Raw genomic sequence first — 12,411 nt, 5'->3', positions numbered from 1 at the left:
CATATTTTCTAATGTTATAAAATCTCAAATTTCCAATTTGATTTAAGTATTTCAGTAATGAAAGATGGCAAGCTAATGCCTGAGAAGTGAGCACCGAAATGCAGCCTCTTTTCCTTTAAATATATTCTTAGCTACTGAATGAGTAAGTTGACATGGACAATATTTTGATGTTCTATTTTAATAGCAATAGGGTGTGATGTCAGAGAGTTATTTTATCAGAGAATTTTCCCAAAAAAGATGCTAGGCTATATGAAGCAGAACACTCTAATTTCATGTTATTTGATGATAATTATGCATAAATCAAAATAGAACTAGAAATAAAGACTGAAAATAACCACTTTGTGAGCATTTTTATTAATATTTGCTAGGGTGTAATGAAGCTTTGTGCTTTACATCAGTGAGTAGGTATTTTTAAAGTGGCATTAAAACAAAACTGCTTTCTTCAAATAAAAAGCTAGATCTTGAATACAGTTAAAAGTAACTAGCATTGAAGCATCTCAAGGTATATTTTGAGGTGAAATTACATAGTAATATGTTTTAAAAATTTCAGCTAAAAGCCTTAACCCAGTAGATGTTGTTAAACCAGATAACAACTTTTAGGGGTCAATTCTCCCCTTCCACTGTGGGTTCCAGGGTCCAAACTTGGGTCATCAGTTTGCTCAGCATTGTATAGCAAGCCAGAAGTACTTTAATGCCCAGCTGTCTTACTAGTCCAACATTTTATGTTTTTTATTTTTGTTTTTTCAAGACAGGGTTTCTCTGTGTACCTTTGGAGCCTATCCTGGCACTTGCTCTGGAGACCAGGCTGGCCTCAAACTCACAGAGATCCGCCTGCCTCTGCCTCCCGAGTGCTGGGATTAAAGGCATGTGCCACCAATGCCTGGCCCAACATTTTATGTTTGTCAGCACATTTCTTTAGCTTGTAAAGCACAATTAAAAGCATTTCTTTATCCAGAAAAGGGTTATGCCAGAAGTTGGTGTATGTACAACAGAATTCTGTAAGCCAGCATTATGGAACTTTATAGCCAAGTCCACTAGAACCTGACAACTCACATGCATTAGTGGAGTGGCTTTAGGTAAATGGCACAGTGCTTGGTGGGCACTGTGGCTGAACTTGAGTGGCAGCAGTTTGGACACCCTGGCAGCAAAGCAGCTGTTAGTTGAATAGCTTTAAGAAAAGAAGGTTTTCTCACTCCCAGCGACTCTTAGGGGTCTTCTGGGGGGCAGGACTTTGTCTTCAGGTCTACTATCTGGAACATTAGTTGTTTCTGTGATGAAAGAAGAGCAGAGGGTTTCTTTTGTTTACTACACAAAGACGAGGTGTAGCAGTTATCAGGATGTCTCACATATGTTATAGCTTCCCCTCATTTTATAAACAAGATAGACATAACCATGTGACATGCCTTATCAATAAAACATGGGTAAAAGGTTTATAGACCTGTTGGGTGGCAGGGTCAGTAGTATATTTTTTTTTTTGTTATTTTGTCTCTGATTTTGTGATTTTGTTTTTTGAGACAAGATCTCAGTCTGTATCCAAGTTGCCCTGGAACTTAATGTATAGCCTAAGCGGGACCTCACACTCAGGGATCACCACTCCTTAACCCTCCAAAGTGCTGAGATTACTGGTGTGAGCTGTCACACCCAGCCCAGTGTTTGTTTTGCCATATTGTCACTTTTCCATCAATAACAATAAGGTATATAGTAAAAAAAAAAAAACATAGCTGAGCATGATTTCATACACCTGTCTTCCCAAGCTCAGGAAGATGAAGCAGGAGGACTGGGGTGGGCTGAAGGCCAGTCTTGAGTACAAAGTAAGACTGTCTCTCTTCTCCCTCTCCTACACACACACACACACACACACACACACACACACACACACACACACACACACACACACACACCACACAGGGTAAGTATTCATAAGTATTACATAAGCTAATTGTGTCAAAAGTAACAAAGAAGTACACAATACCACAAAACTAAACATTTAGTTGCTGTTTATTTTATTTCTCTCCAGACTATTTTATTAATTTTAGAAGAGGTTTAAAATAATCTCAGCCGGGGGATTGGTGGTGCATGCCTTTAATCCCAGCACTTGGGAGGCAGAGGCAGGCGGATCTCTGTGAGTTCGAGGCCAGCCTGGTTTCCAGAGCGAGTGCCAGGATAGGCTCCAAAGCTACACAGAGAAACCCTGTCTCAAAAAAAAATAAAATAAAATAATCTCAGTTTATAAAATACAATGATACACCAGCATTTGAATAAATGTTATTTGTTACCTCCTGAAGAGTCAGATTTGTTGCAAATCATTAAACGCCCCACATACTTGTTCAAATATCTCCCATGTTTTACTGACACTGACTGCAAGAACTGGCTTCATACTAGATCCAAAAGTAAGGACACTAATGCAAATTCACCTATTCAGGATAGTCAGAAGACAGAGTTCCTTTGATTTTGCAGTAGGACCTAAGCAATGTGCAGCTTAGTGTTTGCACTGAATATTACATTTCATATTAGAGCATTGTTATCATCTGCTTTGCTAGAAACCACACTTGAAGTTGGGTACTTTGTAAACACAAAATGTGCTGTTCACATTTATGAGACAAAGAAAACTATAATTAAGGTGCAAATGGATCTGGTGTCCAGGAAAGGCCCAGTTCTTACAGTTTTCATATATGAAGGGGAAGGGCAAACATGCTCTTTTGGGCTCTTTGTTCAGGGCTTCAATCTTGTCCTTGTGGCCCAATTACTTCTTAGTCCTATTTCTCGAAGCCATCAAATGCAGGGTTAAGTTGAAACCTATGATTTTGAGAACACACAAACATTCAGACCACAGACTATGTCATTATTCTGAATGATATTAAAATCGTGTCATAGAGTGAGACTCTGCTTCACTGTTAAGGGCTAGCTTGTAAATGACTCTTCATGTGTAGTTAGCATTGTGTAAGAACAGTAAGAGGTGACTATTCCTTGATGTAAAGACTGATAAGCAGTAGGGCTTCCAGATAGACTCAATGGGAAACATGCAGACACATAGGAGATTTAAAGATGAGAATTGTCTCACACAGTGGAGAGCAAGTAGTCCATGATGCGTCATCTCTAAGCTGAAGAAATAGGAAAGCCAATAGTGTAATTCGGCCTGAATTTGAACTGTTGAGAATAAAGGAATCAGTCTAATTTGCAGATTAAGGTCCCAACTTGAGATTTTGGGAAAGTGCTGGTCTGGTGTCAGTGAGTTCATAGGCTCAAGAGTCTGAAGTTCTGTCTGGAAAGCAGGAGAAAGGTATTCTTCAGATCTAGGAGTGCATTTTTGTCCTTCCTTTCCTAGTTCTGTTTTGGTTTGGTTTTGTGAGACCAGGTGTCACTATGTAGCTCAGGTGACCTCCCATGGACAGTCCTGTCTTAGCTTCCCAAGGGTTGGGCTTATAGGTGTATGTCATCACTTCCAGCCTTCGAGTTCATGATATGAGTCCATCAGCTTCCCATCCCTGCTGTCATGCCCCCACTCTACGATTATGGACTCTAACCCTCTGGAACCCTCTGGAACCATAAGGCCAAAATAAACTCTTTTCTGTACATTGCCTTGGTCCTTGTTTTTATCCCAGCAGTTGAAAAGTAACTAGCACACCACCCCAGCCCATCACTGTGATGCTGTCTTCGTAGCCTACTCCTTCTAAAGTTGACATCTTCTGGAACCCACTTCACAGAAATCCTCAGAATGTTTTATGAACTATCTGGGTATTCCAAAGTCCAGTTAAGGTAACTGGGATTTTTTTCCTTAAGTTGTATAAATTATAGTTTTACTATTAAGTGGGACAATATCTTGTAATCAATATTTTAAATTGATCAATGTTTATGAAAGATGAGTAAAACAGAAAAATCCCGTTTTCCTGTAGTCACTTCCACAGACTACATGTGGGAACCCCAGGGGTCATCTAGAACAGTGGATCCCTGGAGGGACTGGAGACATTTTCAAGAAATCCATCAAGTCAGGACTTTTATCTGTTGAGACAAGGCTTCATGTAGCCAAGACTGGCTTTGAACTCAGTGTGTGGCCAAGACTAGCCTTGAATTTTTGATCCTTCTCCCAAGTGCTGACCTTTGTGGTGCTGAAGCCTGAACCCAAGGCTTTGGGTATAGCAGGCAAGTAAGTTCTCTCCCAATTGAGCTGTAGTCCCAGCAGCTGAAGTCACAACTATTTTCACAGCAATAATGAGCCATGTGCCTGTTGCTATGTGCTTGCTATGTGCATTGCAGGCATAAAAGCTATAGAGTTTGGTAGGCAAAATTCTAAAATGGTTTCCTGATCCATTATGTACCAACACTGTACACAGAAATGCAAAGTCTACTCAAGACTTACAAAATTCTTGCATTGCCTCTCATGGTCTTACCTGCTTTCTTGACTATGTTCCTGCATATGTTGGCTTTTTTATTCACTATATTGCCACACAAGCAAAACTTAACCTGTTTCACACCTTTTCACTAACTTTTGACTTTTTTTCACTAACTTTTGACTCACCTAGAGCTAGTACTTAAGATAATGAGAATTTCCTGATGATTTATGAATGGGTCACGATGCCCAGTTCTTTTCATGAATCCACATTAACAATTTTCCTTTCACAAATCCTAATTACCTACTCAGTTACACCAAGTTACTATTTGGAACATCCTCAACTCAGGGCCCTGCCTGCTCAGTGGCCAGAACTCCATCTCACACTTCATGGGTATTTTGTGAGCATTTGCATTTATTTACATTATAATTGAGAGCAGTTCAGCTTCTTTTCCCACTCTCAGATCTTAAGGTTCTCAACTGACAGAAGGGCCATTTTTCTAATTCTAAATGACCATTGTTTTTAGGAGAAAGTTGTGTATATCGACTAAAATTTTTATTTAAAAAAAAAAAACTTCTAAAAAATGAGCAGCTTAAGTCAGGGCTGACCATGAAAGCCTAAACCAAAACTATAAGGACAGGAGCTGTGTTCCTCTTGCCTGGTTTAGCACATAGTAACTATTTTGCAAGAGACTTGTTGAATTAAGTCATTGATACATCTTAGGCCTAGCAACTGGTTTAGTAGTTTACACTGAGGCAAATGATGAAGTTTGTTCTCATCTGTTTTTTTTTTTTTCTCTTCAGTGTCAGTACTTGTTACTAAACAAACCTATTATATTGTATATTTTGGTATTTAGAAATACTGCAGGGGCTGGAGAGATGGCTCAGCAGTTAAGAACCCAGCCTGCTCTTCCAGAGGACCTGAGTTCAATTCCTAGCACCCACACAACTGTCAGCTCACAACTGTCTGTAACTCCAGTTACACAGTCATACATGCAGGCAAAACACTAATGCACATTAAATAAAAATAAATCATTAAAAATATTGCTGTGGCAGGGCAATTGAGGCAGACAAGCACAGGGAATACCTTAGCATCCCCAAATTCTACTTGGTTTGTATTATAAATTATAAATCTTCATCCTTTGACCCCCCCAATAATGAATTTGGCAGTCCAGCTCCTTTATCTGCATGCACACACTCCAATAGAAACAATGCATTTAGCAACCTCACACTTGCATCTGGCTATACATACACCCCTCTTTGTGTAAATGTAAGTTTCTCCTCTTCTAAAAATTAAATTTAGGCAGTTTTGAGTCAAATAAACTCCCAATATATCCAGGTACGAAGAATACAGGGGCTATCTAGCCTAAGCTGGGTTTGTGTACATGTATAGTAATGCAAAATTATGTCCTCCAGTTAATGTTTAAGACGAATCCCCTATTTACATTCCTATGTCTATGCCACCAGGCATGCACATGATTAAAATATGATGCATTTCAGGAAGGGATATGTCTTAGAAAATAATTGTATAAACAAATATATCAAAGTCAAACTATGTACCTTAATAGAGAAGCTCCTTCTGTTGAACCCCATAAAAGGAACCCTAAATAATGACCTATGAGTGCCCTCAGTTTTGTGGCCCAGTGTCATCTTGACAGTATTATCAGTCTCTTGCCTTGCTTATTTTATAGATCTTTGGGCATTCTTGTTATATAATCAAGAACCTAGAAACACCTGACATTGCCAATAGGTAACATAATGATTTTTAAGGTTTCCCTATAATTACAAAGGTTAAAACAACAACAACAACCCCCAAACAAAAACAAAACTAACAGTGGGAAATTAAACCACCCAGGAAGGAGCAGATAGACTTTGAAAGAGTGAAGGAATTCAAGCCTTTCTATCAAGGTGCTTTGTTTTGATTGATTTATTTTAGATGTATTTATTTTATGTGTGTGAGTGTTTTGCCTGCTTGTATGTATGTGCAGAGTTCAGAAGAGGGTGAGAGATTCCCCCACTAATACTCCCCACCCCAGCTCCTTGAACTGAGGTTAGAAACCCTTGTTTGACACCGTGCGAGTGCTGGGACCTAAATCCCGAACCTCCTCAAAAAGCAACAAGCGCTCTTCGTTGCTGATTCACCTTGCCGCCCCACTGATTTGGTCTTTTGAGGCAGGGTGTCCTTATGTAGCCAAGGCTGTGGTTTCAGCATCCTAGATGCTCTGGCTACAGTTACGCATCATCACGCCTGGGGGGAAAAGGTGAATTTTAAATAGTAATCTCTTTTTCACAGCCCTACTGCAATTTAGTTGTGAAATGCTACGTCTCCATTTCACAGACGTCGACCCAGACTCTCGAAAATGGTTTGCATGTGAAGTGGAAACACTAGAGCGCTGCATCGGAAGGAAAGATCGACGGATAAAGGAGCGGAGCTCTCAGCTCATCCGATCGACGAGCGCGGGGATCCTCAGCCTGGCTCGCACTTCCCACTTCCGCTGCGCGCGCCGCCGGCGTGGAGCGGTCGCCATAGCGACGGCCTGTGGCGACTGAGAGGTGCGGTGGCGAGGCCGCTCTTCTCCGCGGCCATGGCGGGAGGCCCCGCGGACGTCCGCAAACTCTTTCTTTACACGACCACCCAGAATTACTTCGGGCAGAGGCCGGAGCTCTGGGACCAGCCCCCGCTGAGCAGCTGCCCGGAGGTGAACAACTTCTTGGACGACGGCAACCAGATGCTGCTCCGGGTGCAGCGGTCCGACGCTGGACTGGCCTTTTCCAACACGGTAGGGCGGCGGGAGGGCAGTGCCCAGGCTCGGCCTCCCCTCCCTCAAGTCCCAGGTCCTCACACCAGGCCCAAAGACAGCCTCGGCCTTACCCAGGAGCCCTGGGGTCCAGGCTGTGGCTGCTTTGGTGGCGGAGTGCCCACCGAATAATAGGAGTTTCCCTGCCCACAAGTCTGGATAGGAAGGAGAAGCACATTGATGCTTTGCTTTGAGACAGTCTGGCCCCTTCCAGGCTGGCCTTCAACTCCCAGCCTTAAGCGATTTGACTGAATAACTAACTCTGTTTACTTTAATACATCTTTATTCTTCCCTTCCTTTGAACTGCCGCTTGGCCAATGTAGTGTGAACACAGCTAACTGGTAGTTTTGAATGTGTTGTCTTTAACTAAGTTTTCCACCAGGTATAATTTCAGTGACACAACATGGTAGTGCAGCATTTCTTTCAAACACTGTTGTGTGAAGGGGACATAAGAGCATTTGTTTATCGCTTTAGATTGATTTTGATGACACAAAGGATAAAGTGCTGGTGTTTTTCAAGCTCCGACCCGAAGTAATTACAGATGAGAATCTACATAACAATATTCTTGTTTCATCTATGCTGGAGTCACCCATCAATTCACTTTACCAAGCAGTACGGCAGGTGTTTGCACCCATGTTGCTAAAGGTGAGTGAAATGCTCGTGAATTTATTTTTTATGTGTTTTGGTCACCATGGAAACAGACATATCTATTATTTGATTTACTGTTTAATGTGTTTTAGTTTATTTATTGAAGTTTTTATAGTGTTGGGTGTTGTGTCAGACTTCTAATGTTACTTTCAGCTTTGTTAAGGGAAACTGAATAAGGCTATGAAATGCAGCTCACATCATCTCTTACATAGCTATACTAAACGATGTGTAGAAAGTCTTAACTGTTGGAAGTTGAGGCTGTAGGCTTAGTTTTTAGACAGGGTGTCTTTGAAGCAAGGGAGACTGGCGATGCTTTGATTGTGTTTGCTCCTGTCTGCTTTTACTTAGGACCAGGAATGGAGCAGAAACTTTGATCCCAAACTTCAGAATCTTTTGAGTGAACTAGAAGCTGGATTGGGTGTAGTTCTACGAAGATCAGATGCTAACTCACCCAAGCTGAAACTTAAGGAAGATGATACAAGAGGTACTTACGATATGTTTTGCTTCCATTACTCACTTACCAGAGTCTTACTGCTATTATTATTATTATTATTTTTACATTGTACTTAGAGAAAGAGTGTGAGAGCAGCACACTTGTGTGCATGAATGTGTGTGAGTGCCACAGCACACTTGTAGAGGTCAAAGGACAGCTTGTGGGAGTCAGATCTCTCCTTCGAAGCTTTTGCAATCCTGGGATCAAATTTAGGTTGTCAAGATTAGTGGCAAGCCCCTTTAACCACTATGCTGTCTTTCTGGTCCTCAAAATGACCATTAGTGCTGGCTAGTTTTATGCCAATTTGACACAAGCTATAGAAGTTTGAGAGGAGGAGACCACAATTGAGAAAATGCCTCCATAAAAGCAGTCTGTAGTGAGCTTGTAGGCATTTTCATTAGTAAATGATGGTATCACCCTTGCAGGTGATACCCTGGGGTGCTAGTCCTGGGTTTTATAAGAAAGCAAATTGAACAAACCATGGGGAGCAAGCCTGTAAGCAGCCCTCCTCAGTGGCCTCTGTGTCATCTCCTACCTCTAGGTTCCTATCATGTTTCAGTTCCTGTCCCAACTTCCTTTGGTGATGAACAGAGATACGGATCTTTGGTTCCCAAGTTGCTTTGGTCACGATGTTTCAATGCAGCAAGAGTAACCCTAACTAGGACACCATCTGTAATAAATTCAAAGTATAAAGTGATCATTTCATGGGCCAGGCAGTGGTGGTGAACTCTTTTAATCCCAGCACTTGGAAGGCAGAGGCAGTCAGATCTCTGTGAGTTCGAAACCAGCTTGGTCTACAGAGCTAGTTCCAGGATAGCCAGGACCACACAGACAAACTCTGTCTGGAAAAACCAAAAAAAAAAAAAAAAAAAAAAAAAAAACCAACCAAACAAAAAAGTAATCATTTTATTAATATAATTAGCAAATAACTGTATTTCTTCCCAGATTTCTTTCTGTGTTTTTGGATCTTCTATGAATATAAGCTTTTGAAAAGTAAATAGATTGTATGGGTTTGGAGAAGAAAATTTTTTTTAACACTGGATAGTTTATAGAAATCGAAATATTCTGTGTCATGTGGCTTACCTGACCGTATTTTCTCTGTGAAGAACATCAGAGCTGTGTTGTGTTTTCATTTTTGACTGTTTTAAGGCCAATTTAAAACTTAAAAATGGAAAAACTGTGGCACCAAGCACACCAGAGAAAAGGCATTGTTTACAGTATGAGAAAGCAAACTTGTGGGTAAATCGTAGCTCTGAGTTAGCCAAGAGGGTGTGTATCTGATGGCTCAGATATTTTACTGCCTTAATACAGAATACAGGAATAATGAGGAATGGTTGGCTCTATACCTTTTGAAGGCAACAGAGCACCAACTTTATGGTATAATGTATTTTATCTGATACTAGTTTTAATTTTACTGTAGGCATAGATAAATTCAAACTTATAAACAAAATGAAATGCATAACATACAAATAATATTTATTTTCCTTTAATAATCAAATGGATGCTTTTTAAAACTTACCTCAGAAGAATTGCACAATTTCAGCATATGATTAAACACACAGTAATTATCTACTTTATTGGAATATTTAAAAGAGAATTAAAAAATAAAACTATTTGCTTATACTTTCAAATTAAGTTGAGGACACCTATTGATTAAGAATTTACTGTTGATAGGTGTTGAGAGGTCATTTTCTGTTCATCATCTGAACCAAACCTAAACCAGCTGATGAGCCAAACAGTGTTATGCCTTTTCTCTTTCCATTAATAGCTAAATTTTTTCTCTTCCCCTTTTTTTTTTAGGTATTCTCACACCAAGTGATGAGTTCCAGTTTTGGATAGAACAAGCCCATCGTGGAAATAAGCAGATTAGTAAAGAAAGAGCCAGTTACTTTAAGGAATTATTTGAAACGATTGCAAGGGTATGTGAGTCGCACATAGATTGTATATTAGGCTTCTTATAAATGAACTTATAATTAAATTTTCAGTGTCTTTTTCTCTTTTAAAATCTACTTGACAGTTGTAAGCAAGATACATAGTTTGTAAACCCTAGAATTTACTTAAGGTATATGTATAAAGGTATATGTATATGTAAAACATAGAAATGAAAATATTAGATTCTAATCTTTAGGAAATAATTTCCTCAAAAACAAGTAGTTTTCTGAAAGTACTAGGAAAAAACAAATTCCAGGAGCTGGCAGATGCCTCAGTGGTTGAGGTGCTTGCTATGCAAGCATGAGACCCTGAGTTCAGATCCGTATGTGTGTCTAGAACCCCAGTGCTAGGATTGAAGACAGAAGGACTAGCTAGCCAACCTAGTCTAAATGGAGAGCTCTAGGTTCTTTGAGACCCAGTCTCAAAGGACAGAGCTGGAGAGGGCTAGAGAAATATACACAATGATGACGTTTGGTCTCCACATGTGCATCCATGAACAAGTGTTCATTTATAACACACATATACACACATGTGCACACATGTTTGTACACACACAATATGTGCATTTATCACACACACACAGAACTAGTAAACTAACAGATATATTTATGTTCTTTCTGATGGAATGATATAAACTGATATTTTAAAGTAATTTAAAATATGAAGTCATACTTTATGCCTATTTGATTTTCCTTTGCTGTATATTCTTGGGGATTTAGTGATTATTTTAAGTATGATTACAGTAACAGCAATTTTCTATTTGTTTCCACTATTATTTCACAAAGTATTGTTTTTTATTTTTTTAAACGTTATTTCAGAGTTTATTATTGTGTTATGTGTGTGCACTGCATGATGTGTGTATATGTGGACAAATGTGCCTTGGCACACATGTAGAAGTCAGATGTGGACACCTTTGTGGAATCAGTTCTTTCCTTCCACCTTTACATGGGTCCCAGGAATCCAACTCGGGTCACCTGACTTGTATGACAGGTTCCTTAGCACTGAACCCTCTTGCCAGTCTCAACAGAGTCATTTTATGGAGCATTTGAAGTAAATTAAAGCTTGTTTTGATGATAATGATGAAATATAGAATAATGAACTTGTGCTGTTCTTATTGTTAGTCCCCATGTTACTCAGCTCAGCACACAGGAATAGAGCGCATGTGAATTGCAGTGGCAGTGTTTCTGTGCTTCTACTGCCACCTCTGTGGTAAAATAGATAAGCCCAATTTAAAGAAAACTTGGCTAAAGGTCTAAATAAATGAGTAGTCTTTTCACTCTCATTTTTTCAGCCTTTGTAAATTTTTTTTTATATTTGCATGAAGAAGTCAGACAAAGGGAGAGGAAATTATATTTCCAGCAGCTGAGCAAGTCTGGGAACATTTCGAGTGTGTTACTTAATGCACAGATGTGACTGTGTTTCAACGTGAATGTGCTTTGGTTTCAGGAATTTTATAACTTGGACAGTCTGTCCTTGCTAGAAGTCGTTGACTTGGTGGAGACGACTCGGGATGTTGTAGATGATGTATGGAGACAAACAGAACATGACCATTACCCTGAGTCACGGATGCTGCATCTCCTAGATATTATAGGTATAGAAATAAGCTTTGGGAATTTACAAACTCATCCTACTCTCTCTCTCTTTCCTTCCTTCCTTCCTTCCTCCCTTCCTTCCTTCCTTCCTTCCTTCCTTCCTTCCTTCCTTCCTTCCTTCCTTCCTTTTCCTGAAGTTCTTACTTAAATTGCTCATTAATGTAATACTTGCCATTTAAAGTAAGTCTTAATAAATAATATAGCTTTATTTACATACATTTTATTTATGGTATATAGTTTAGTTCATACAAGTGAAATACTTCAATCATTAATAGAACTAAATTTATATTTTTAGTGTTTATGCATGTTAATTAATTTAAAACTTTATTTAAAGATTTATTTATGTGTGTAATACCCACAGAGACCAGAAGAGGGTTTCAGATGCCTTGGACCTGGAGTTATATGCATCTGTGAGTCACCTGAAGTGAGCGGCATCTGAACTTAGGTCCTCTGATACAGCAGTGTTTTAGTCAGAGTTTCTATTGCAGTGAAGAGATACCATGACCACAGAGACCACAGTAATTTTTTTAAACATTGTTTTAAAATTAATTTTATTTTTCACATTCAAATCCCAATTCTCCCACCCCACCTCCCATCTGTTCCTTGGAGAGGGTAAGGCCT

At 39.6% G+C, this 12,411-nt stretch overlaps 1 protein-coding gene across 3 annotated transcripts in view; it reads left to right on the top strand.

Moving 5' to 3' along the window:
- The first annotated feature begins 6,836 nt into the window (after nucleotides 1–6,836).
- Nucleotides 6,837–12,411, top strand: part of Dync2h1 (dynein cytoplasmic 2 heavy chain 1) — a 204,859-nt gene continuing 199,284 nt past the window's right edge. For all 3 annotated transcript variants that reach the window (XM_027415175.2, XM_027415174.2, XM_027415173.2), the window contains exons 1-5: nucleotides 6,837–7,107; nucleotides 7,600–7,770; nucleotides 8,122–8,257; nucleotides 10,067–10,185; nucleotides 11,645–11,789. In XM_027415175.2, the coding sequence (XP_027270976.1) occupies nucleotides 6,913–7,107; nucleotides 7,600–7,770; nucleotides 8,122–8,257; nucleotides 10,067–10,185; nucleotides 11,645–11,789 (766 nt within the window). In that variant the 5' untranslated portion in view covers nucleotides 6,837–6,912. The remainder of the gene's footprint in view (nucleotides 7,108–7,599; nucleotides 7,771–8,121; nucleotides 8,258–10,066; nucleotides 10,186–11,644; nucleotides 11,790–12,411) is intronic.

This window comes from Cricetulus griseus, chromosome 4 (assembly GCF_003668045.3).
Source record: "Cricetulus griseus strain 17A/GY chromosome 4, alternate assembly CriGri-PICRH-1.0, whole genome shotgun sequence".
NCBI classification, from domain to species: Eukaryota; Metazoa; Chordata; class Mammalia; order Rodentia; family Cricetidae; genus Cricetulus; species Cricetulus griseus.
This window is presented reverse-complemented; position numbering and strand designations above follow the sequence as displayed.